The 27,222-nt window shown below is 40.6% G+C and overlaps 1 protein-coding gene across 2 annotated transcripts in view; it reads left to right on the top strand.

The window, feature by feature from the left end:
* The window catches only part of agxt2 (alanine--glyoxylate aminotransferase 2), a 67,498-nt gene extending 41,082 nt beyond the window's left edge, over positions 1 to 26,416 (top strand). For both annotated transcript variants that reach the window (XM_061876498.1, XM_061876499.1), the window contains exons 7-14: positions 65 to 158; positions 3,784 to 3,884; positions 11,278 to 11,370; positions 13,540 to 13,672; positions 21,765 to 21,856; positions 22,288 to 22,437; positions 22,680 to 22,778; positions 26,276 to 26,416. In XM_061876498.1, coding sequence (XP_061732482.1) covers positions 65 to 158; positions 3,784 to 3,884; positions 11,278 to 11,370; positions 13,540 to 13,672; positions 21,765 to 21,856; positions 22,288 to 22,437; positions 22,680 to 22,778; positions 26,276 to 26,377 — 864 coding nt within the window. In that variant the 3' untranslated portion in view covers positions 26,378 to 26,416. The remainder of the gene's footprint in view (positions 1 to 64; positions 159 to 3,783; positions 3,885 to 11,277; positions 11,371 to 13,539; positions 13,673 to 21,764; positions 21,857 to 22,287; positions 22,438 to 22,679; positions 22,779 to 26,275) is intronic.
* Positions 26,417 to 27,222: the final 806 nt, after the last annotated feature.

The following is a 27,222-nucleotide window of genomic DNA, read 5'->3' as shown; positions in this document are numbered from 1 at the left end:
GTTTGTTTTTTTACGCTTCGTGCTGCCCTGAATCCTGCTGACTTTGTTCCACCCTAAAAACCAGACCATGTGTCCTGATGTGTTCAGAGGTCCGTGGGGAGGAAGCCACTGCAGGGATTCTCCTGTGCAGACCATCAGGGACTGTAACTGTGCCCAAGGTACACAGCAGCACACAACACTCATGTCAATTCAAGACTAAGTCATCCGTAAGCAATGTATTCTCCTAAATCAAGCATGTATCCTGGAACATGCTGAATTTCTTGACGCGCCACCATAATCAACCAGCGGTTTTTAGGTCTTTCAGTAGTTTGCCTGATTCTTCATCGATTTCTTTCATTATTATTAGCACACAGGTCAGGGGGACATGTGCTTTTTTATCAGTAAAACCTGGACAAAAACAGCAGACATGTTCAAAGTCTCCTACTGTCAGTCATTGACTAATTCGTTGGAGTTGTAGCAAAACTGTGAATGCGCTCAAAATTTTTAACCTACTGGACTGTGATTCTGAGGTCACAGTTTGATGTCGTGTCCATAATAGATTTGAGAAATAAAGTTTTAAAAGAAGCCAGATGATTGGCACCCATTCTCAAGGCTATGTTGCTGCCCATTAAGCCTGACAATATGTAAACCAGGGGTCATCAACGCGGTGGTGCCCGCGGGCACCAGGTAGCCCCTAAGGACCAGATGAGTCGCCCGCTGGCCTGTTCTAAAAATAGCTCAAATAGCAGCACTTACCAGTGAGCTGCCTCTATTTTTTAAATTGTATTTATTTACTAGCAAGCTGGTCTCGCTTTGCTCGACATTTTTAATTCTAAAAGAGACAAAACTCAAATAGAATTTGAAAATCCAAGAAAATATTTTAAAGACTTGGTCTTCACTTGTTTGAATAAAAAATTTTTTTTTTTACTTTGCTTCTTATAACTTTCAAAAAGACAACCTTAAAATGGTTTTAGGATTTTTAAACACATTCCGTCCTCTTCTTTCCTGACAATTTAAATCAATGTTCAACTAAATTTAATTTTTTTATTGTAAAGAATAATAAATACATTTCAATTTAATTCTTCATTTTACCTTCGGTTTTTTCGACAAAGAATAATTGTGAAATATTTCTTCAAACCTATTACAGTATGATTAAAATTCAAAAAAATTATTCTGGCAAATCTAGAAAATCTGTAGAATCAAATTTAAATATTACTTCAAAGTCTTTTGAATTTCTTTTAAAAAAATGTATCTGGAAAATCTAGAAGAAATAATGATTTGTCTTTGTTAAAAATATAGCTTGGTCCAATTTGTTATATATTTTAACAAAGTGCAGATTGGATTTTAACCTATTTAAAACATGTCATCAAAATTATAAAATTAATCTTAATCAGGAAAAATGACTAATGATGTTCCATATATTCTTTTTTTAGTTTTTTCAAAAAGATTCGAATTAGCTAGTTTTTCTCTTCATTATTTTCCGTTGAATTTCGAATTTTAAAAAGTCGAAATTGAAGAGAAACTAAGTTTCAAAATTTAATTTTCATTTTATTCGCTTTTTCTCCTCTTTTAAACTGTTCAATTAAGTGTTTTTTTTCACCATTTATTCTCTACAAAAAACCTTCTGTAAAATGAAAAAAATTTACTACGGAATGAAGGACAGAAATACCCATTTTTTAAATATGTATAGATTTATGTATTAAAAGTAAATTGAGCAAATTGGCTTTTTCTGGCAATGTATTTAAGTGTGTATCAAACTGGTAGCCCTTCGCATTAATCAGTACCCAAGAAGTAGCTCTTGGTTTCAAAAAGGTTGGTGACTCCTGATGTACACTAAACCAGTGTTTTTCAACCTTTTCTGAGCCAAGGAACTTTTTATTCATTGAAAAAATCCAGAGGCACACAACCAGCAAAAATAATTGAAAAATGAAACTCAGCAGCCGATATTGACAGTTAAAAAGTCGTTCTCGCAAGTGTTTAAAATTCATTTAAAGCATAACCAACCATGCATCACTATAGGTCTTGTCTCAAAGTAGGTGTACTGTTACACAACTGTCACATCCGGCCGTGACTTATTTATAGTTTTTGGTGTTCTTAGTTCGTGTCTTGCGCTCCTATTTTGGTGGCTTTTCCTCTTGTGTTGGTATTTTCCTGTAGCAGTTTTACGTCTATTACCCGCACTTGCTTTGATTTTGCAATCAAGACTTTTTAAGTTGTGCGGACGCTATCCTTCTCTGTGGGGACATTGATGATTGTCATGTCATGTACGGATGCACTTTGTGGACGCTGTCTGCTCCACACGCTGTAAGTCTTTGCTGTCGTCCAGCATTCTGTTTTTGTTTACTTTGCAGACGGTTCAGTTTTATTTTCGTTTTGCATAGCCTTCCCTAAGCTTCAATGCCTTTTCTTAAGGGCACTCGACTTTTGTTTATTATTGGTTAGATAGCGTTAGATATCTTTTTGCCTGCACGCTGCCTCCCACTGTCGCCTGCATATTGTGATGACGACAAACCATCGTCGTTTCACATGACCCGTTCCCGACATCTACAAAGCAATTAGCTACCCTTCACCTGCTTTGTTTTCTCAATCAAGACTATTTAAGTTGTGCAGACATTGATGATTGTCATGTCATGTACGGATGTACTTTGTGGACGCTGTCTGCTCCACACGCTGTGTGTCTTTGCTTTCGTGCAGCATTCTGTTTTTGTTTACTTTGCAGACGGTTCGGTTTTACTTTCGCTTTGTATAGCCTTCCCTAAGCTTCAATGGCTTTTCTTAGCGGCACTCAACTTTTGTTTATTATTGGTTTAAGCTTTTGATACCTTTTTTACCCGCTGTCGCCTGCATACTGTGATCACGACAAACCATCGTCGTCTCACATGACCCGTTCCCGACATCTACAAAGCAATTAGCTACCCTTCACCTGCTTTGTTTTCTCAATCAAGACTATTTAAGTTGTACAGACATTGATGATTGTCATGTCATGTACGGATGTACTTTGTGGACGCTGTCTGCTCCACACGCTGTAAGTCTTTGCTGTGGTCCATCATTCTGTTTTTGTTTACTTTGCAGACGGTTCGGTTTTAATTTTGTTTTGCATAGCCTTCCCTAAGCTTCAATGCCTTTTCTTAACGGCACTCGACTTTTGTTTATTATTGGTTTAAGCGTTTGATACCTTTTTTACCCGCTGTCGCCTGCATATTGTGATCACGACAAACCATCGTCGTCTCACATGACCTGTTCCCGACAACTACAAAGCAATTAGCTACTGGCTGCCACCTACTGATATGGAAGAGTATTACACGGTTATTCTGCCGGGCTCTAGAAAGCACCGACACTCAACAACGGCACATTATTTACGGATGATAATTACTGGTTTGCAAAAAATATTTTTAACCCAAATAGGTGAAACTACATAATTTCCCACGGCACACCAGACTGTATCTCACGGCACACTAGTGTGCTGCGGCACAGTGGTTGAAAAATACTGCACTATACTGTTCAATCAGGTTTGATGGTCGGATTTAGTTTCAATCTCAACAACATCTGGCAATTAGAAACACATTTTGTGTCATTTACTCTTTTTCATATCAACAGAATATGATCAATTATTCAAAATGAAGGGAATTCGTGATTAATTTTAGTGTTTGTTTTTTCTTTAGCATTTAAGCTAAACCAAGCTAATTCAATATAAATTCTAATACTCAAGATTGTTCAATTGAAATTCTCAATTTGGACGTGTGTACTGGCCTCTGAGCAACACTAACTGTCTCTGATAATGCATTTGTCATTTTAATCCCACAGGCCACTGCATCGCTAATGAACAGTACATTGACCAGCTCAAAGAGACGTTTACCACCAGCGTGCCCTCTAAAATCGCTGCTTTCATTGGAGAACCTATCCAGGTGTTGTTGTTTTTTTATATATATTTACGGCTGTGTACCTTATGAGCGGGAAGAGGAAGTGCAACGACTGTGCTTCTCGACAGAAATATGAAGTATGTAAACCGGACCAGGAAGTAAGACAGTCAAGCTCCTGGAGCCTCATGAAACAACAGTTGCGTGGATTTCATACTAAATCGAAACATACGGTCAAATCCAGAACACTCTGTACGCAGGTAAAAATCCAGATGTATTAAAGTGTGCACGTACACAAATCCAAGCACATTACTTTGTTGCATTGCAATAAACATGGAATTGATCTGGGGAGTTGGCTTGAAATGGCACGCCCAGAACACACCCAGGTTACGCCCGCGTTTAAAAAGACAAATCATATTGAAAGTAGCCATTTGTTTAAGCACTGCACTTTATGGCCAATCACAAGACTGTAGGAGGTGCTTGTTTCTGGCGTTTGGAGTTATTGCCAGCGAGTTTAAATTGGGACATCGTTGTGGCTTGTGCAGCCCTTTGAGACACTTGTGATTAAGGACTATATAAATAAACTTTGATTGTGTCCTGCGGGAACCGCAGACTGAAATAAAAAACAAATGGTCGGGCATCAGGAAGAAGGTGAATAAGAAGATGAATATACTGTATTTTCGGTCTATAAGGCGCATTTAAAATCCTTTCATTTTCCCGGTCCGTCTAATGTAAGGAATATGTTTGGTTGAGCTTACCCAACTCAAAGCTATTTTATTTGGTACATGATGTAATAATAAGTGGGTACCAGTAGATGGCAGTCAAACATAAGAGATAAGTGTAGGCTGCACTACGATGGCAATTTGACTCAAGTAAACAACACCAACATTTTATATGTTCCACTGAAAATATAAAACATTACACACAGCACTCAAAAATCTATCAAAATGTTTTAGTACGACTTTGGTAAGCTATGAAGCCGCACCGCTCGATGTGCTTCAACATACGAGTATTGTTATGATGTGTGTATAAGATAAGATATATTATCTGGCATTTTGGTTACCAATACTATGCAAAAGCAACGTTTCTTACCTTCTGTTACCTGCTGATCTATATTTGGGATCTGCATAAGTTCTGAAAAATTACGCGAGTCCGCCTTTGTAGTCTGTCCCCACACCGTAGTCGATAAGCTTCTCCTTTTTCTCTATTTTCTTGTTATGGGACATTTATCTTCCACTGTTGCCATTTCTAATATAAAGTAGTGGGAAGTTCTCACTTATATCTGTCTGTAAACTCGCAATGAAAGCGCTAAAACATACTGGTGTAGTGAGTTTACATTATTCCCCCAAGGAACTTTAGTCATTAGAGTTTTTCACGGGACACATTTCTGGTGTTGTTGTTTCCGGACGGGGAAATGCTGCTCCGTTATTGATTGAAGTAAAGTCTGAATGTCATTAAAACAGTTAGTTACATTTTTGACACTTCTTCCACTCCCGTCCTTGCACGCTACACCGCTACAACAAATATGACGGGCAGAAGACGCTGCCAAAGGTGCGCCACGTAAATAAGATCGCCCACAAAACGGCGCATCCGCAAGCGACTGTCAGAAAGCGGCTTGAAGATGATCTGCAAAACATAATCTATGCAACATTTTGAGGAAGTGTTTTACATTTACAAAAAATATTAATGATATGACTCCTTTAATGCGCCCTATAATCCGGTGTACTTTATATATGAAAAAAGCTAAAAAAACATAGACCATTCAACGGCGTTGCGCCTTATGCTCCGGAAAATACGGTACATCGCCAAAACAGATGAGTGTTTCAAAAAGATATAGTCGCTACAACCGGTTATAGGTGGCGCTAGTGGACGGACTTATGTATTCTTGCAACCTTTTAAATGTAAACATGGCAGCATATCACAAAGGATACGAAATACTTTTGACTCTTGTTTGGTTACTCAATTTATCAATACAACACAGGAGAGTTTATAGGCCTACTGAAATGAGATTTTCTTATTTAAACTGGGATAGCAGGTCCATTCTATGTGTCATACTTGATCATTTTGCGATATTGCCATATTTTTGCTGAAAGGATTTAGTAGAGAACATTGACGATACAGTTCGCAACTTTTGGTCGCTAACAGAAAAGCCCTGCCTTTACCGGAAGTAGCAGACGATGACGTCATCCATTGAGGGCTCGTCACATTGTTTTTAATGGGAGCTTCCAACAAAAAGAGCTATTCGGACCGAAAAAACGACAATTTCCCCATTAATTTGAACGAGGATGAAAGATTCGTGTTTGAGGATATTGATAGCGACGGACTAGAAAAAAAAAAATCAAGTTAAAAAAAACCGCGATTGCATTGGGACAGGTTCACATTTACTAGGATAATTCTGGGAAATACCTTATCTTTCTATTGTGTTGCTAGTATTTTAGTGAGTTTAATAGTACCTGATAGTCGGAAGGGTGTATCCACGGGTGTCTTGAGGCCAGTGTCTGATTTAAGTCGACGGCAGCTGTATGTACGGCTCAAGCTCAGCTGATCCCTCGTAAGTGGCGACTGTTTACCACAATTTTCTCACTGAAAACTGCTGGTTGACATTTGGTCGGGATCCATGTTCGCTTGACCGCTCTGATCCATAAGAAAGCTTCACCTCCAGGAATTTTAAACAAGGAATCACCGTGTGTTTGTGTGGCTAAAGGCTAAAGCTTCCCAACTCCATCTTTCTACTTTGATTTCTCCATTATTAATTGAACAAATTGCAAAAGATTCAACAACACAGATGTCCAAAATACTGTGTAATTATGCAGTTAAAGCAGACGACTTTTAGCTGTGTGTGTGCGCAGCGCTAATATTTCCTAACAGTCCGGGACGTCACGCGTACACGTCATCATTCCGCAACATTTTCAACAAGAAACTCCCGGGAAATTTAAAATTGCAATTTAGTAAACTAAAAAGGCCGTATTGGCATGTGTTGCAATGTTAATATTTCATCATTGATTTATAAACTATCAGACTGCGTGGTCGGTAGTAGTGGGTTTCAGTAGGCCTTTATGGTGTAAGTGACATCCTCCTCAGTCTCCGGTATTAGTGTACGGCGACCACCCGCTACTACTGTCTGCTTGATATGGCCAAGGAGTCCCAGGAACACATTGTGGTGGCGAAATTATTGACTACATCAAAATAATATATGTCCTCAAAAATGTGAATATGAATATGAAGCATTAAATGCGTGTCTTTGCCTCGATATTTTTTATATTGTTAAAATTAAATGTTGGCAGAGCCTGAACAACCACCAATGGACGCCCCTGCTTATTTCAGCCATGAAGTCAGTCCTGATACATCACATGTTTTTCGTGAAAAAGTGCATACGACAAGTTTTCGTGTGTAAGCAAGGTTGTTACATGAGGCCCCTGGACAGGAACAGGAAAATCAGACAGCAGAGCCCACGGACAGGGACAGGAAGTGAATTATATTTATACAGCGCTTTTCTCTAGTGACTCAAAGTGCTTTACATAGTGAAACCCATTATCTAAGTTACCTTTAAACCAGTGTGGGTGGCACTGGGAGCAGGTGGGTAAAGTGTTTTGCCCAAGGACACAACGGCAGTGACTAGGGTGGCGGAGGCGGGGATCGAACCAGGACCCCTTAAGTTGCTAGCACGGTCACTCTACCAACCGAGCTATACTATCCAAGGCACACATGTCTGTAGACATGTACAGGAAGTGAGAGAGACATGTTCCAGCCATTAGACAAAGACGAGGCGGTATAGCTCGGTTGGTAGAGTGGCCGTGCCAGCAACTTGAGGGTTCCAGGTTCAAGCCCCGATTCTGCCATCCTAGTCACTGCCGTTGTGTCCTTGGGCAAGGCACTTTACCCACCTGCTCCGAGTGCCACCTACACTGGTTTAAATGTAACTAAGATATTGGGTTTCACTATGTAAAGCACTTTGAGTCACTAGAGAAAAGCGCTATATAAATATAATTCACTTCACTTCACAAAGACAGGTATTAACACTACATTATTCCCGGACAGGAATAGAGAGTCTGACAGACGTGCCGCTGAATAGGGACAGACACACATGCTTCTGGAATTGAACAGGAAGTCAGAAGGACACGTACCATGAAGTGAACAGGAAGTCAGACAACAGAACCCCTCGACAGGAACAGTACACTCCACAGCATTGTACCTGGAAATGCACAGGAAATCAGACATTATTTTTAATAGACAGAAACTGGAAGTCAGAAAGACATACCCCTAAACAGCAAGTCAGTCACGTTCCCAATCACGCTAGTGATTTAGGGTTATATAAGTAAACATTGATTGATTGATTGATTGACTTTGTACTTGTAGCGTCTTTATATACTTATTCTTTGTAATTAAAGCACTCTTTTATATTAAATACATTGGAACCTCGATTTACGAACCCCCATGTATGCAAACTTTTTGATTTACAATGTTTTCAGATGAAGCCAAATATGTCTGTGTGGAAAAACACTTCATTCAGGTGCCTGCAGGCAAGAAAGCAGGGCAAAACATTGTTTGGTAGGCAGAGCCTTTCACAGGAGAAGTCACTTATCAACACTCAAGCATGTGTTCCTTTTCTTTGTTTTTTAGCGCCTTTTGACAAGTTTTGTCCATTTTTTTTAACTTAATAGGAGTCCCAAAAACTAAACAGACCAGCGTCGAAATAAGAAGGGAATCATGGAGTTAAAAAAAAAAAAAGGAGTACATTTATGGCACTCACAAGCATACTTGCCAACCCTCCCGAAAATCTCCCGGGGCAACCATTCTCCCGAATTTCTCCCGATTTCCGCTTTGACAACAATATTGGGGGCGTGTCTTCTAGGAGAACATTAGCACAATTTCAGAAGGGTTAAAACCAATAAAAATCAGTTCCCAGTGGCTTATTTTATTTTTTGATTTTTTTTTCAAAATTTTACCCATCATGGAATATCCCGAAAAAAGGCTTTAAAGTGCCTGATTTTCGCTATCTTCAAATCCATCGTCCATTTTCCTGTGACGTCATTTAGTGATGCCAACATTGCGGATAGCACAGCAAGATATAGCGACGTTAGCTCGGATTCAGACTCGGATTCAGACTCGGATTTCAGCCGCTTAAGCGATTCAACAGATTACGCTTGTATTGAAATGGATGGTTGGAGTATGGAGGCAGATAGTAAAAACGAAATTGAAGAAGAAACTGAAGCTATTGAGCGAATAGCTATTGAGGCCATTTGGCGAGTGCCCTCTAACCAACGATTGAGTGTCGCAGGGTATCCATACATCTCTGTGCCATGTCTGTCTTAGCATCGCCGGTAAAATGTGCATGAGCAACTTAAATCCGTCGATTGGTAAGTGTTTGTTTGGCATTAAATGTGGGTGGAGGGAAAGGGTGGATGCAAATATAGCTACAAATGTACATACAGCTAGCCTAAATAGCATGTTAACATCGATTAGCTGGCAGTCATGCCGCGACCAAATATGTCTGATGAGCACATAAGTCAACATCAACAAAACTCACCTTTGTGATTTTGTTGACTTTATCGTTGGAAATGCATCTGCAGGTTATCCATACATCTCTGTGTCATGTCTGTTGTAGCATCGCCGCTAAAATGTGCAGACAAGGGACTTTCAGATCTTTTGACACTGGTGCAACTTGAATCAGTCGATTGGTAAGTGTTTGTTCGGCATTAAATGGGGGTGGAGGGAAAGGCTGGATGCAAATATAGCTACAAATGAGGCGTAACGAAGCAATATGTACATACAGCTAGCCTAAATAGCATGTTAGCATCGATTAGCATGCCATGCTAATTGATGCACACTCCACGTAAGTCAACTTGAATCCGTCCCTGATCGTGTTGTTACACCCTCCGACAACACACCGACGAGGTATGATGTCTCCAAGGTACAGAAAACAGTCGAAAAAACGGAAATTAACAGAGCTGATTTGACTCGATGTTTGTAATGTGTTTGAGAAAATGGCAGATTGACTACCTAAGTGACGTCACGTTGTGACGTCATCGCCCGAGAGCGAATAATAGAAAGGTGTTTGATTCGCCAAAATTCACCCATTTAGAGTTTGGAAATCGGTTAAAAAAAACATATGGTCCTTTTTCTGCAACATCAAGGTATATATTGACACTTACATAGCTCTGGTCAGCGTGTCAGCCCAATCACATAATAAATGTGGCTTTTACAGACACACATAAGTAAATGCAAGGCATACTTGGTCAACAGCCATACAGGTCACACTGAGGGTGGCCGTATAAACAACTTTAACACTGTTACAAATATGCGGCGCACTGTGAACCCACACCAAACAAAAATGGCAAACACATTTTGGGAGAACATAAACAACATAAACACAACAGAACAAAAACCCAGAATCCATTGCAGCACTAACTCTTCCGGGATTCTGCAACATACCCCCACCCCCACCCCCCCCCCCCCCCAAACACACACACACAATCTCCCGAATTCGGAGGTCTCAAGGTTGGCAAGTATGCTCACAAGCATGACCGCAGCACAGTAAGTAACCGCTAAAAGTTTATATTGTGGTGAAGACGATCTTTTCTAGAAAAGAAAACAGAATCACAGCAGAGGAGAGACACTATCTTCTAGTGTCCCTCTCGCTCTTCCAAACACAAACATGCAGACAAGACAGCACTCTGATTCATACTTGCCAACCTTTAGACCTCCGAATTCAGGACATTGAGGGGGGTTTGGTGGTAGCATGGGTGTATATTGTAGCGTCCCTGAAGAGTTAGTGCTGCAAAGGTTTCTGGGTATTTGTTTTGTTGTGTTTATTTTGTGTCACGGTGCGGATGTTCTCCTGAAATGTGTTTGTCATTCTTGTTTGGTGTGGGTTCACAGTGTGGCGCATATTTGTAACAGTGTTAAATTTGCTTAAACGGCCACCCTCAGTGTGACATGTATGGCTGTTGACCAAGTATGCCTTCCAGGTACTAATATTTTTGTCCGGGTAGAAGTCGGGAGAAATTTGTGAGAATGGTTGCCCCGGGAGATTTTCCGGAGTGGCACTGAAATTCGGGAGTCTCCCGGAAAAATCGGGAGGGTTGGCATGTATGCTCTGATTTCGATGGTGAGAGGGCCCCATAGTGACTTTGGTGTGTGCACATTTTGGCAGAGCAGCGCATACAGCAGCTTGTTGTTGTTTTGACTTTTTTTATTACACAGAAAGTTGATCCATCACCCACTTCTCATGTTTCGGTCATGTCAATTGTGTTCAAAGTGTACATACCTTAACTAAAATAGGGACTCATTATTCATACATACATTGTTTCTTAATGGGAACTCTGCTTCACTAACTTTTCTATTCGCGAACCATGTATAAGAACCAATTCAGTTCGTAAATCTGGGTTCCACTGTATATAATAAGAAAAACCAAACACTGACATATTTTGTTTTTTTATAGGGAGTTGCGGGAGCGGTGCAGTATCCTAAAAACTACCTCAAGGAGGCTTACAAACTTGTAAGAGAGAAAGGAGGCGTCTGTATAGCCGATGAGGTTAGACTTATATTTTACCTATCAATATGTATTTATGTGCCATGTACAGTGTTCCCTCGCCACTTCAGTCACTTATTACCGTCTTACTGCATCGAGAATTACCAAGTGACATTGAGTACGATGAGGTTTGAGCAAACATTTAGCCTTCCATGTTTGAATTACATAAGTTTCACAGGGTATAAAGTCTGTTAAGACCAAAAGATGGATTGATTGATTGAGACTTTTATTAGTAGATTGCACAGTTCTGTACATATTTTGTACAATTGACCACTAAATGATAACACCCCAATAAGTTAAGTCGGGGTCCACATTTATCAATTCATGGTAAGCGTTTGTCAGTGTGTGTAAAAGTTTTGTGGGGGGCTTATTAAGACTTTAAATGCATATATTATTCGTAAAAATAAACAGCGTCACCTACCACCAGGGTAGGGAGGGAACACTGTAAAGTTATATTGTTGAGTATTGTTGATGATCCTTTGAGCTTAACTACAGGATGAGGTGAGTATCAGTAATAATTGCTTTTTATCTCAACAGATAAGGAATCCTGCACACCCAAAACCAGTGAAGTTGGCACCATGTGCAAATCGTAAATAAAAACAGAATCAAATGATTTGCAAATCCTTTTCAGCTTGTATTCAATTGAGTACACTGCAAAGACAAGATATTCAATGTTAGAACTAAGAAACGTATTTTTTTTTTTTTTTGCAAATAATCATTAACTTACAATTTAATGGCAGTAACACATTGCAAAAGTTGCATTTTAACCACTGTGTTACATGGCCTTTCCTTTTAACAACACTCAGTAAACGTTTGGAAACTGAGGAGACCAATGTTTGAAGCTTTTCAGGTGGAATTCTTTCCCATTCTTGCTTGATGTACAGCTTAAGTTGTTCAACAGTCCGGGGTCTCCGTTGTCCTATTTGACGCTTCATAATGCGCCAGACATTTTCAATGGGACACAGGTCTGGACTACAGGCAGGCCAGGCTAGTACCCACACTCTTTTACTATGAAGCCACACTGTTGTAACACGTGACTTGGCGTTGTCTTGCTGAAATAAGCAGGGGCAATCCACGAAAAAGACGTTGCTTGGATGGCAACATATGTTGGTTCAAAACCTGTATGTACCTTTCAGCATTAATGGTGCCTTCACAGATGTGTAGGTTACCCATACCTTGGGCACTAACACACCCCCATACCATCACAGATGCTGGCTTTTGAACTTTGTGCATAAGAATCCGGATAGTTCTTTTCCTCTTTGGTTCAGAGGACACGATGTTCACAGTTTCCAAAAACAATTTGAAATATGGACTCGTCAGACCACAGAACACCTTTCCACTTTGCATCAGTCCATCTTAGATGAGCTCAGGCCCAGCAAAGGGCGGCGTTTGTGGGTGTTGTTGATAATTGGCTTTCACTTTGCATAGTAGAGTTTTAACTTACACTTACAGATGTAGCGACAAACTGTAGTTACTGACAGTGGTTTTCTGAAGTGTTCCTGAGCCCATGTGGTGATATCTTTTACACACTGATTTCGGTTTTTCATACAACACTGCCTGAGGGCTCAAAGGTCACGGCATTCAATGATATGTGCAGTGATTTCTCTAGATTCTTTGAACCTTTTGATGATATTACGGACCGTAGATGGTGAAACCCTTTAATTCCTGCAATAGCTTGTTAAAAATTGGTGTTCTTAAACTGTTGGGCAATTTACTCACACATTTGTGCACAAAGTGGTGACCCTCACTCCATCCTTGTTTGTAAATGACTGAGCATTTCTTGGAAGCTGTTTTTATACCCAATCACGGCACACACCTGTTCCCAATTTGCCTGTTCACCTGTGGGATGTTCCAAATAAGTGTTTGATGAGCATTCCTCAACTTTTTCAGTCTTTTTTTGCACTAGTGCCAGATTTTTTGAGTCATGTTGTAGGCATCAAATTCCAAATGCTAATATTTGCAAAAAATAAGAAAAGTTGATCAGATCGAACGTTAACTTGCTTGTCTTTGCAGTCTATTCAATTGAATATAAGTTGAAAAAAATTTGCAATTAATTGGATTCTGGGTTTTTTTTATGATTTACACAATGTGCCAACTTCAATGGTTTTGGGTTTTGTAGTTTCCACCAAGCGATGAACAAAGTTTGGTTTACACTTTATGTCACGTTTTCAGGTGCAGACTGGATTCGGACGCACAGGGAGCCACTTCTGGGGTTTTCAAGGTCACGATGTCCTTCCTGACATCGTTACCATGGCCAAAGGAATTGGAAACGGGTTCCCAATGGGAGCGGTAGTCACTACACGGGGTGAGAGGCTAGAAAAAACTATTTTTGTCTACTTGACACATTGTACAGTCCATTCAGAAAGTATTCACACATTTTATTCTACATTTTGTTAAGTTACATCCTTGTTCTAAAATTTTATACATACATTTTGTTCCCAAAATTTTACACAAAATACCCCCTAATGACAATGTGAAATATATATATATATATATATATATATATATATATATATATATATAGAATTATTTGCTAATTTATTTGAAAATGTTAAAACTAAGAAATCAGTGCTGGAGTGTTCACAACCTTTACCATGAAGCCTAAAAGTGAGCTCAGGTGCATCCTGTTTCAACTGATTATACTTAAGATGTTTCTACAGCTTAATTGGAGTCCACCTGTAATAAATTTGGTTGGTTGGACATGAATTGGAAAAGCACACATCTGTCTATTTTAAGGTCCTATAGTATACATGACAGTGCATGGTAGAGTACAAACCAACAATGACATTGAAGGAGTTGTCTGTAGACCTCCAAGACAGGATTTTTTTGAGGCAAAAATCTGAGGAATGGTAAAGAAAAGTATCTGCTGCCTTGAAGGTGGCAATGAACACAGTGGCCTCCATCATCCGTAAATGGAAGACGTTCGGAACCACCTGGAGTCTTCCTAGAACTGGCCAGCGTCTAAACTGAGCGATCAATGGAGATGGGTCCTAGTAAGGGAGGTGACCAAACACAGCATTCCTTTGTGGAAAGAGGAGAACCTTACAGAAGGACAACCATTTCCGCAGCAATCCACCAATCAGACCTGTTTATAACCAGATGGAAGTCATTCCTTAGTAAAAAGATTGCCAAAATGTACCTGAAAGACGCTCAGACCATGAAAAACAAGATTCTCTGGTCTGATGAGACCAAGATGGAACTCTTTGGCGTGTTTGTAGCTCACCGCCAGGCCAATACCGTTTTCACAGTGAAGCACGGTGGGGCCAGCATCATGCTGTGGGGATGTTTTTCAGTAGTAGAAACTGGGCGACTAATTATGATAGAGGGAAAGATAAACGCAGAAATGTACAGGGACATTCTAGATGAAAACTGCTCTAGAGCGCTCTTTAACTCAGCAGGACTTGGACCCTAAGCACACAGCCAAGATATCAAAGGAGTGGCTTCAGGACAACTCTGTAAATGTCCTTGAGTGTCTCAGCCAGAGTCAAGACTTGAATCCCATTGAACATCTCTGGAGAGATCTGAAAATGGCTGCACTGATGCTTACCAACCCACAAGATGGAGCTGAAGAGGTGCTGCAAAGAGGAACGGGAAAAACTGCCCAACGATAGGTGTGCCAAGCTTGTGGCGTTGTATTCAAAAAGACTGCAATGGCTGCCAAAGGTACATCAACACATTAATGAGCAAAGGCTGTGAATACTTACACATAGGATTTCCACCAATAAGTCTTAATTTGTTCACATTGTCAATATAAAGTGTTGTCTGTAGAAATTTTGAGGACAAAAATGAATTTATTCCATTTTGGAATAAGGCGGTAACATAACAAAATGTGGAAAAAGTGAAGCGCTATGAATACTCTCCGGATGCACTGTAGTAGCTTTTGTAGACTAGTACCAAGAGTGGTAAAAACGTCAGGTGCTGCAGCATGGTTTCATGAGATGAAAACATGAGCCTATGTTATCCTATGGCAAGCCAGTGCCAATGGAATGGCTGTTTTGTCACTCTTCACAACAATTAAATTCAATAGCTCTAAAGAAGCTACAGAACATAAAAACATTAAGTTTTGAATAAAAGCACTAAGGCAAGGTGAAGAGCTTGCTGCTGTATTGCATGACAGTGTGGTACGCCAGCTGCACTGGATCAGACAAACGGGCGATTCAGAGGGTCAAAAAGTCTGCACAAAAAATCATCGGCTGCCCCCTGCCCTCCCTGGAGGATTTACATAACTCCCGTTGCCTGAAGAAAGCGAAAAACATCACCAAAGACAACACACACCCTGGCTGTTCGACCTGCTACCATCGGGCAGGCGCTACAGGTGCATCAGAGCCAGAACAAACAGGCTCAGAGACAGCTTCTTTCCCAGAGTTGTCACCATCTTGAACTCTAACGTATAATAAATGGTAAAGGGGTTGTACTTGTATAGCGCTTTTCTACCCCTTTTTAAGGAGCCCAAAGCGCTTTGACAGTATTTCCACATTCGCCCATTCACACACATTCACACACTGACGGCGGGAGCTGCCATGCAAGGCGCTAAATAGGACCCATCAGGAGCTAGGGTGAAGTGTCTTGCCCAAGGACACAACGGACGTGACTAGGATGGTAGAAGGTAAAGTTATTTTTTCACACAACTTCATCTGACTTTTGTTAGCTAGCTAGCAAGGTAGAAGCTAACAGTAGTCTTACCGAAGCTGTGTCAGCATACTCTCTCCAGATGGCTTCGGTCTATGACGGGATTCACCCACCAGCCGACGGCATACTTCCCAACCTTGAGACCTTCGGATTCGGCAGATTGGGGGGTTGGGGTTGAGGTGGGCGGGATTGTGGGGAATGGGGTTTGGTGGTAGCACGGGGGTGTATAATGTAGCATCCCGAAAGAGTTAGTATTGCAAGGGGTTCTGGGTATTTGGTCTTTTGTGTTTATATTGTGTTACGGTGTGGATATTCTCCCGAAATGTGTTTGTCATTCTTGTTTGGTGTGGGTTCACAGTGTGGCGCATATTTGTAACAGTGTTAACGTTGTTTATAAGGCCACCCTCAGTGTGACCTGTATGGCTGTTGATCAAGTATGCCTTGCATTCACTTGTGTGTGTGAAAGCCGCATATGTTATGTGACTGGGGCGACGCGCTGTTTGTATGGACGAAAAGCGGACATGATGACAGGTTGTAGAGTAGACTAAAGGCAGTGCCTTTAAGGCACGTCCCCAATATTTTTGTCCAGTTTAAAATCGGGAGAAATTCGGGAGAATGGTTTCCCCGGAAGATTTTCGGGACGGGAACTGAAATCTTGGAGTCTCCTGGAAAAATCAGGAGGGTTGGCAAGTATGGCCGACGGTGGAATCAGCGGTGCGCCCTGTTATCCAGCCTCTGGGACGTATACCTCTGGCAGTTAGCGATGTAGTAGAGCCGGAACTGCGACGTCTGGAAGAAGCGGGTGTCATTGAACCAGTCGACGCCTCTCCACGGGTGTCCAACCTGGTCATCGCAAAGAAAGGAGGAGATGTTCTCCACATGTACGCGGACCTGACGGACATTAACAAAGCAATCCTTCCTGACAAGTACCCCCTGTCCACGGCGAAAGAATTGGCAAGTTGCTTTCCCGTCTCCACCATCTTCAGTAAAATGGACTTACGACACGGCTACCTTCAGGTCCCTATGGCGCCAGAGACAATGGACCCCACCTTATTTCTTGTTGCACATCGTGGTCTTCAGATATGGTCTTCAGATGCATACGCATTGCTTTTAGACTGTTTTAGCTCCAAACTGCTTTCAGAAAGTTTTGTCCCTTATCCTAGCGGGTATTCAAGGGGTCTCCATCTTCCTCGATGACGTGGTGGTGTATGTGCCCTCAGTTGCGCTGTATGACGTTTACCTGGAGTAGGTTCCAGCGTTTCAGACAACATGGAGTAATGCTTAATGGTGAGAAATGTGTGCATGGTATGGAGGAGGTAGAGTTCCTGGGTTTCAAGCTCTCCGGAGATGGCATCACTCCAATCGTGTTACACACTGAAGCCATCTTGGCACTGCCGGACCGCCACCTGCTCTAGAAGGACACAGTGTGAGAGTCGGACCCGGCCTTTAGTGAATAAGTGCACATCAGTAAGCGGCAGATCACGTCCCCGCATACTTTGTCACACTTTAGCATGTCTTCCACCCACCCTGGTCACATGCGCAGTTCCGGCCTGGCTCTGGGTGCGGTGCTCTGCCAAACTTTTGACAGGGCAGAGGGTCTTGTTGCTTTCGCCTCAAGAGCCCTTATCCCGGGAGAACAGAAGTAGTCTGTGTTTGTACCTGTATGGAAGGGCCTTTACCATTCGCACAGATCATCAAGCGTTGACGTAATTGCTGGCCACCCATGGAGCAGGACACATGCCCATAAGGCTGTTGAGATGATCATCCCAAGATCATCATCTTGGGTTGATCACCTAAATCCATACAACTTCAAATTTAAATTCCTACCGGGTCGTTCCAATCTGGTTGCTGACCTTCTGTCAAGGGGCCGTCGCAGTCACTAAGCAGCAAACAGCAGCTAAGTGACTGTCATCAGAGGAAAAAGAGTACTGGGTCCAGGTCATGCACAGGGCTCTAAATACCGTGGTTTCCTTGACACAGCTACAGCAGGCCTCAGCAGATGATGAGGTTCTCACAACCATTTGCACTTACTGTATGTCCGGGAGGTCTGGCCAGTCAAGGTGGATTACAACCTACTGCCATATCAGTGCGTGATTAACTGTCCTGTTGGGGGTCGGCATGCGTGGTCTGGGCACAATGTGTCATATCAGAGGCTTTGAGGGACGGTGTACTTTGCATGACACAAGGGACACTTGGGGGTTGTAAAAACAAAGGAGCGTTGACGGGATACCGTGTTGCGGCAACACATTGCCGTTGAAGTGGGGGTGGTACGTAACGGCACCTGTTGCCTTCTGGGCGATAAAACGAGTCAACCTGCCACGGCGACCCTCTAATCAACCTCTGTGGCGAACTTCATGGCACACCAGTACACGCCTGGTTCTTACGGGTAATACACGTCTTGCACTCAAAGTGGCCTGAGGTGTTTGAGGTGGGCTCCACCACGACGCCCACCATTACTGAACGCCTGTACAGGCTTTTTGGTTGTTACCTCGGGCCATCACAATGGACAATGGTCCCCAATTCCATTCAGCCGAGTTTGCAGAGTTTCTGGCAAAGTGCTCTATCAAGCACAAAAAATAGCCATTAATCATCCTTCCATACATCCATCTATCCATTTTTGCTGGACCTATCTCAACTGCATTCGGGCGGTAGGCGGGGTACATCCTGAGAGAAAAAAAAAAGTTTATAAAAAACGAATGGAATTTAGGCCTGTTTGGAGGAGGGGCAGACATTAGGCAAAACCCTAAACCAAACCCTTTTGACCATCTGGGCATCCAAGCACACCACTACAGGAGAGTCGCTGGCCTTGCTCATGATTGGACGAGAACTGAGGCAGCTGCAGGACTGTTTGGCGGCTGGGCCAGCCCAAGCGCAGAAGGAGCCAACACTACAGGCGGGTACGGAGATCACAAGCCAAGATGAAGGGCCAATTACATTTTTCACATTTGTCTGGTGGTGAGGGACTGGATGCGGGTCAGGTATCGCAACCGCCGGAACAAGCTGGCAACTTGCCAGTTGGAAGATGGGTCCGGATGAAATGCAAATTGATTGCAACAGATTCCAGCTGTTGCGTCTCGTGCACCAGTCCCGACCCCAGGGGCAGTTCTTATATGGCCAGCTGGGCCTAGAGAGTGGCTCGTGCCACCTGTGGTGAATAACTGCTCAGCGAGCAAAGGGGCCCACCGGGCTGGCATGGGCACTATGTAATTGTAAAAATAAAAAGGCGGGGTTTGTTTATACCTAATGAGGGTAAAATGTGATGTTCATAACATGTGTGTTAGTTAAGGTAATAGGTTACTGTCCCTTTAAGGTTGGGTCATCAAGTAGGACGGTTGTCATAATATGAGGAAGTTGCAAAAGGGTGTTAAAGAGACAACATTTTGTTGTTATTGTGCTGCACATACACAACACCTTGCAGTGGACCTGGTGTTTCAAGGCTAAAGTCATGCACTCGCAGAAATGATCCGACCCAAGTTTGACACCCTGGATAAATCACGGATAACCAATCCAAGGCCACCTCAGCACACTGTAACTGTGAGGCAGGATTGAGAGAATGTCGTACTCACGTCGCTTCAGCTTTGTTTCATGTGGCGGGCGGCTATGAGAGAAATGAGTACAGTTTCCGTTATCAACACAACTACTATCAAAGTTCTTTGACCAAGCACATAAAGTTAATGCAAAGTGGGGCTGTCATTTATTTAAGATTAATTTCTACTTGCAAAATTTTCTTAATTACCTGAAATAAAATGATCCGAACAGGGGGCAGCATGGTGAACAAGGGGTTAGTGCGTCTGCCTCACAGTACGAAGGTCCTGGGTTCAATCCTGCGCTCAGGATCTTTCTGTGTGGAGTTTGCATGTTCTCCCTGTGACTGCGTGGGTTCCCCCCGGTTACTCCAGCTTCCTTCCACCTCCAAAGACAAGCACCTGGGGATAGGTTGATTGGCAACACTAAATTGGCCCCATTGTGTGAATGTGAGTGTGAATGTTGTCTGTCTATCTGTGTGGGCCCTGTGATGAGGTGACGACTTGTCCAGGGTGTACACCGCCTTCCGCCCGAATCCAGCTGAGATAGGCTCCAGCACCCCCCGCGACTCTGAAAGGGACAAGCGGTAGAAAATGATCTGAACAAACACAAAGTTGTCAATAGCACGTCACATCTGATCGGTTTGTGACTTTCATGGACAGGATTTCTAGGCAGAATCGTGACCATGGCGGAGAGGGTAGTATAGTCCCAGGGGGTAAAGGTTGCATCACTGCTTTTTGCAGATGATGTGGTACTGATCGCACCTTCTGTTCGTGAACTTCAGCTCTCACTGGATCGGTTCGCAGCCGAGTGTTCAGCGGCTGGAATGAGGATCAGTATCTCCAAATCTGAGGCCATGGTTCTCAGCAGGAAACCGATGGTTTGTACAGTCCAGGTAGAGAACGAGAATCTGTCCCAAGTGGAGGAGTTTAAGTATCTCGGGGTCTTGTTCACGAGTGAGGGAAAGATGGAGAAGGAAATCAGCCGGAGAATCGGAGCAGCTGGGGCAGTATTGCAGTCTCTCTGTCGCACTGATGTGACGAAATGATAGCTGAGCCAGAAGGCAAAGCTCTCGGTCTACCGAGCTATCTACATTCCTACTTTCACCTTTGGTCATGAAATGTGGGTCATGACCGAAAGAGTAAGATCGCGGATACAAGCGGCCGAAATGAGTTTCTCAGAAGGGTGGCTGGCATCTCCCTTTGAGATAGGGTGAGAGGTTCAGTCACCCGAGAGAGACTCGGAGTAGAGCCGCTGCTCCTTCACTTGGAAAGGAGCCTGCTTAGTGGTTCGGGCATTTCGTTGCACGTCCCACTGGGACGATACCCCGCGGCAGGCCAAGGACCAGATGGGGGGATCACATCTCCTCTCTGGCCTGGCAACGCTTCGGGATTCCCCAGGAGGAAGTTGCTAATGTGGCTCTGGAGAGGTAAGCCGAGGGATCTCTGCTGGAGCTGTTGTCCCCGCGACCCGATTCTGGATAAGCGGTTGACGATGGATGGATTTGATCGGTTGTCCAGAAATACACTTAGGAATGCCATAAAAGCTCATTTCATCCATCTCCAATCCAATCCAATCCACTTTATTTATATAGCACATTTAAACAACAATAACGTTTCCAAAGTGCTGCACAGCCATGTTAAAAACAATTGTAAAAAAAAAAAAAAAAAAAAGTATATATATATATATATATATATATATATATATATATATATATTATGCTCCACCAATGACTCTCGCTTCGAATCTGGCGATTGTGGCAGTCGACAATCGCACACCTCGTCGGTATTATGATTATCACTGGGATGAATGATCAACAACGATGAGCGTGTTTACAAACAAAGCCTACCAATATGGCCTATGCATTGTGGGAAACGTAGAAAAATCGGAAGCCTTGTATTGGCCAATTGGTGTGGCTTGTCACTTAGGAATCGAACAAGACAACATGAAAAGTACAAAAACAGGACGAAAACCAAATGTAACAATACGCCAAAAGAAACCCTATATGTAGCATGATTTAAATTGGTCTCGTGGCCCCGAGTGGGTTTGGATTCGGTAGAAACGGACAGAAATTGCTGTTTTGAGGCTGAAAACTGGGATTACTTTGACAAGGAAAACTGGTCGTTCAGATTTCAGCACTTTTGAGACACACCTTGTATAGAGCTTGATTTAAAATGTATCCTTGATGCTAACACATGTTTTGTATGCATTATCATTAATACAATGTTTGGACTTACTTGCAGAGATTGCAGAATGTTTATCAAAGAAGGGCAGTCACTTCAACACCTTTGGAGGGAATCCAGTGGCTTGTTCCATTGCTTCATCCGTCCTTGATGTAAGAATACCTCTCCCTCTCACTTTTCAATATGAAAAGAGGCTGAAATATTGGTAAAAACACAAAGAACGAATCCTATTGTTGACATAAAAATGTGTCTTTGCCAAAACGTCAATGAACACAAATGCTAACGTTAACTGCTGTTGTGCCTTAGCTCTACGGATGTTTTTTTTTTTTTTGTTCCACCTTAACCGATACTGGTGCCAAATCAGTACTTTTGAAATAGAGCTGGTTAAACGGTGCAAAAATGTTTACTTAAATGTAAAACTGACATTTCTATCATGCAAATTAAACATATTAGTCATTTCAAATCTTCAATGATTCTAATTTCTGGGTGAGATTTGGTGGCAAAGCAAGGTTTGTAGTCCAATCCCTGATCGAGTTGTCTTCAACTAATATTGTCTCGACACATTTGTATGACCGTCTTTTAGACAATCAAAGAAGGCGGCACGCAGCAAAACAGTCTGAAGGTCGGCACCTACCTTATGGTGGAACTTGCCAAACTCAGAGACGAGTATGAGGTCATCGGTGACGTCCGAGGCAAAGGCCTGCAGATCGGTGTTGAAATGGTCCAAGACAAGGTAAAAGTGTTTATAATACTGTCATATGAAAATAATAAATATCAATCTATCATCTAATCATGTCTTTTTTCCAATGTTGGCATTAGTACTAAAGTAGGAAGTAAATCAATTTTACAGGCAGTGGATAAGTGCTTTTATAGGTAGCTCCATGTGTCACCATGGTAACTGCCAAACACATTTAACCGTGTATTCTCAATTCTCGCTCAAAATAATGTTCCATTCCTCTTCTGTAACCGGCACAGGCCAGCAGAGCCCCTCTATCATCTCAGGACATGAATCAGCTCTTTGAGGACATCAAGGACATGGGCGTCCTCATTGGAAAGGGTGGGCTGTATGGACAGGTACTTAACTGCAATTAAGATGGTTTATTTGGGTCGAGTAAGGGCCGGAACTGCAGCAGACTCTCGATGGACCTCATTGATGCATATGTCAAATGATTTGATCTTCAGTTATTTTTAATAGCAAGAATTGAGTGCACAATTTCAATTTGGGTAAACAAATGTATGATAGGAAACACCAGGGTATGTTGTCACACTTTTTTACTTGAATTGTTCACCAAATAATCTTTCAATCAATTGTCATGTTTTACACACATTATATATATATATGTATATATGTACAGTACGTATATATATGTATATATAAATATGTATATATATGTACAGTATGTATATTTATATTTATATGTATGTATATATGTACATATACAGCTATATGTATACATACATTTATATGTATATATATGCATATATATATAAATGTGTGTGTACGTATATGTATATATATATATATATATATATATATATATATATATATATACATGTATATATGTACAGTATGTATATATACATACTGTACATATATACATATAAATGTATATATACATATATATATGTATACATGTACAGTATGTATATATATATACATATATATGTATATATGTACAGTATGTATATATGTATGTATATATATGTATGTATATATGTACATAAACATATATGTATACATACATTTATATGTATATATATGCATGTATATATATATATATTTATATGTATATATTTGCATGTGTATATATACATTTATATGTATATATATGCATGTATATATACATTTATATGAATATATTTACATTTATATATGCATGTATATATACATATATAGACATATATATGTAGATATATACATATGTATGTATATATACATACATATATATATATATATATTTATATATGTACAGTACATATATATATGTATATATAAATATGTATATATGTACAGTATGTATATATACATACTGTACATATATATACATATACATGTATATATACATATATATATGTATACATGTACAGTATGTATATATACATATATATGTATATATGTACAGTATGTATATATGTATGTATATATATATATGTATATATACATACATATGTATATATGCATTTATATGTATGTATATATATATACATAAACATATATGTATACATACATTTATATGTATATATTTGCATGTGTATATATACATTTATATGTATATATATGCATGTATATACACATTTATATGAATATATTTACATTTCTATATGCATGTATATATACATATATAGACATATATATGTAGATATATACATTTGTATATACATAAATATATGTATATAGCCACATTTATATACATCCATCCATTTTCTACCGCTTATTCCCTTTCGGGGTCGCGGGGGGCGCTGGCGCCTATCTCAGCTACAATCGGGCGGAAGGCGGGGTACACCCTGGACAAGTCGCCACCTCATCGCACCTCATTTATATACATATATGTATATATACATAAATGTGTATATATATGTATATATACATAAATGTGTGTGTATATATATATATACATAAATGTATATATATATATATACATATATATATAAATATACATATATATATACACATTTATGTATATATGTATACAGTACATAAATGTGTGTAAAAATGTGTATATATACAGTATATACATATATGTACAAACCCCGTTTCCATATGAGTTGGGAAATTGTGTTAGATGTAAATATAAACAGAATACAATGATTTGCAAATCATTTACAACCCATATTCAGTTGAATATGCTACAAAGACAACATATTTGATGTTCAAACTGATAAACTTTTTTTTTTTTGCAAATAATCATTAACTTTAGAAATTGATGCCAGCAACACTTGACAAAGAAGTTGGGAAAGGTGGCAATAAATACTGATTAAGTTGAGGAATGCTCATAACTTATATGGAACATCCCACAGGTGTGCAGGCTAATTGGGAACAGTTGGGTGCCATGATTGGGTGTAAAAGCAGCTTCCATGAAATGCTAAGTAATTCACAAACAAGGATGGGGTGAGGGTCACCACGTTGTAAGCAAATTATCAAACAGTTTTAAAACAACATTTTTCAACGAGTTATTGCAAGGAATTTAGGGATTTTATGATCTACGGTCCGTAAAATCATCAAAAAGGAAAATCTGGGGAAATCACTGCACGTAATCAACGATATTACGAACTTTTGATCCTTAGGCGGTACTGCATCAGAAACCGACATCAGTGTGTAAAAGATATCACCACATGGGCTCAGGAACACTTCAAAAAACCACTGTCACTACATCTCTAAGTGCAAGTTAAAACTCTACTATGCAAAGTTGAACCCATTTATCAACAACATCCTGAAACGCCGCCGGCTTGGCTGGACCCGAGGTCACCTAAGATGGACTGATGCAAAGTAGAAAGGTGTTCTGTGGTCTGACGAGTCAACATTTCAAATTATATTTGGAAACAGAGGACGTGGTGTCCTCCAGAACAAAGAGTAAGAAAAACATTTGGATTGTTATAGGCGCAAAGTTCAAAAGCCAGCCTCTGTGATGGTATGGGGGTGTATTAGTGCCCAAGGCATGGGTAACTTACTCATCTGTGAAGGCACCATTAATTCTGAAAGGTCCATACAGGTTTTGGAGCAACATATGTTGTCATCCAAGCAACGTTATCATGGACGCCCCTGCTTATTTCAGCAAGACAAGTGTTACAACAGCGTGGCTTCGTAGCAAAAGAGTGCGGGTACTTTCCTGGCCCGCCTGCAGTCCAGCCCTGTCTCCCATCGAAAATGTGTGGCGCATTATGAAGCGTAAAATATGACAACAAGACACCGGATGTTGAATGACTGAAGCTCTACATAAAACAAAAATGGGAAAGAATTCCACTTTCAAAGATTCAACAATTAGTTTCCTCAGTTCCCAAACGTTGATGTTCCCAGAGGTGATGTAACACAGTGGTGAACATGCCCTTTCCCAACTACTTTGGCACGTGTTGCAGCCATGAAATTATAAGTTAATTAATATTTGCAAAAAAAAAATTAAGTTTAGGAGTTCGAACATCAAATATCTTGTCTTTGTAGTGCATTCAATTGAATATAGGTTGAAAAGGATTTGAAAATCATTGTATTCTGTTTATATTTACATCTAACACAATTTCCCAACACATATGAAAACGGGGTTTTTATGTGATTTTTATTTTTAATAAATTTGTAATTTTATCCCAAAACATTTTGACAATGTCATAATGGAATATAGTCTGTAGAATTTTAAGGGCAAAAATGATTTATTTTCCCCCATTTTGGAAAAAGGCTGTATTTTTAACATAATAAAGTTTGAAAAAACTGACTGAATGCTTTCCAGATGCACTGCATGTGTTAATGCATCTCAGAAATGACGCAATTATAATCATCATAGGTCCCCTTTTATGTACCTGTTACCGACTTGACCATTAACAGGATGGTCCTAATCTCTTCTGCTATGTTTGCTTATTTTTAGACCTTCCGCATTAAACCACCCATGTGCATAACCTTGGAGGATGCCAATTTCTTCCTGTCCGTCTTTAACAAGTCCATCCAGAACTACATGGAGAGAAGATAACGTTTCACATGAAGCAAATAAAAGAGATGGTGTCATCAACAGCGTGTCCGTCTTGTGTTTTGGTAAAAATGTTATTGTCAGGACGACTAATCTACCTTCAGCTAACCGTTACAAAAAGTTGTGTTGTAAAATGACAAGAAACACAGGAGTTTTAAAGAGAAGTCAAACACTTACTCTGGTTTCGGACCACCTACTTACTGTAGCCATGCTTTGATTAACGGTACACTAAATTATGGTTATGCTCTAGTACTAAGTTATTACTAATCTGGAATTTATATTCAGCCTGTATTTCAAATGAAGTGCAAATAAAAAAACCAAGGACATTGAATACATGAATGCTGTTTTATTCTATGCATTTTTTTCTAAAATTAGAATAAAATTTCTATATTTTCGTCTAAGTAATCATTTTAGGAGAAACAGGATGAAAAACTAAATTGATGCCATCTCAATACTGCGAGCAAATTGGCAGGCAAATAAATGCAAATGTTTGCTGAATAAAGTCACTCATTGATTATTTTTTTCATACGGTGTTGATCTGGAAATGTTTGCCTCGGCATTTTGACGGTGTGGGCGTGTGGCACTGAACGGAGATATTGACATGCAGATAAAGCACTCTTCATTCTCTTTTTCAAATGATGCTACATATTAGCAGTAATGCTACTTTTTGTAGCAATGCTTTTGTCCATGCACCTGACAAATTATGATTGTCTGTTCGACATATTCCCACTTGAAGCTAAACCACTGCCAGACGATGGACCCCCTGCTGTTTTTCTTGGGAATTAATTCTTCCTTCATTTGTTACCAGATTTGCACCTTCTCTCTCTCGTATTACCACTCGCACGGCT

The sequence above is a fragment of the Nerophis ophidion genome, linkage group LG17, assembly GCF_033978795.1.
Source record: "Nerophis ophidion isolate RoL-2023_Sa linkage group LG17, RoL_Noph_v1.0, whole genome shotgun sequence".
In the NCBI taxonomy this organism is placed as follows: Eukaryota; Metazoa; Chordata; class Actinopteri; order Syngnathiformes; family Syngnathidae; genus Nerophis; species Nerophis ophidion.
This window is presented reverse-complemented; position numbering and strand designations above follow the sequence as displayed.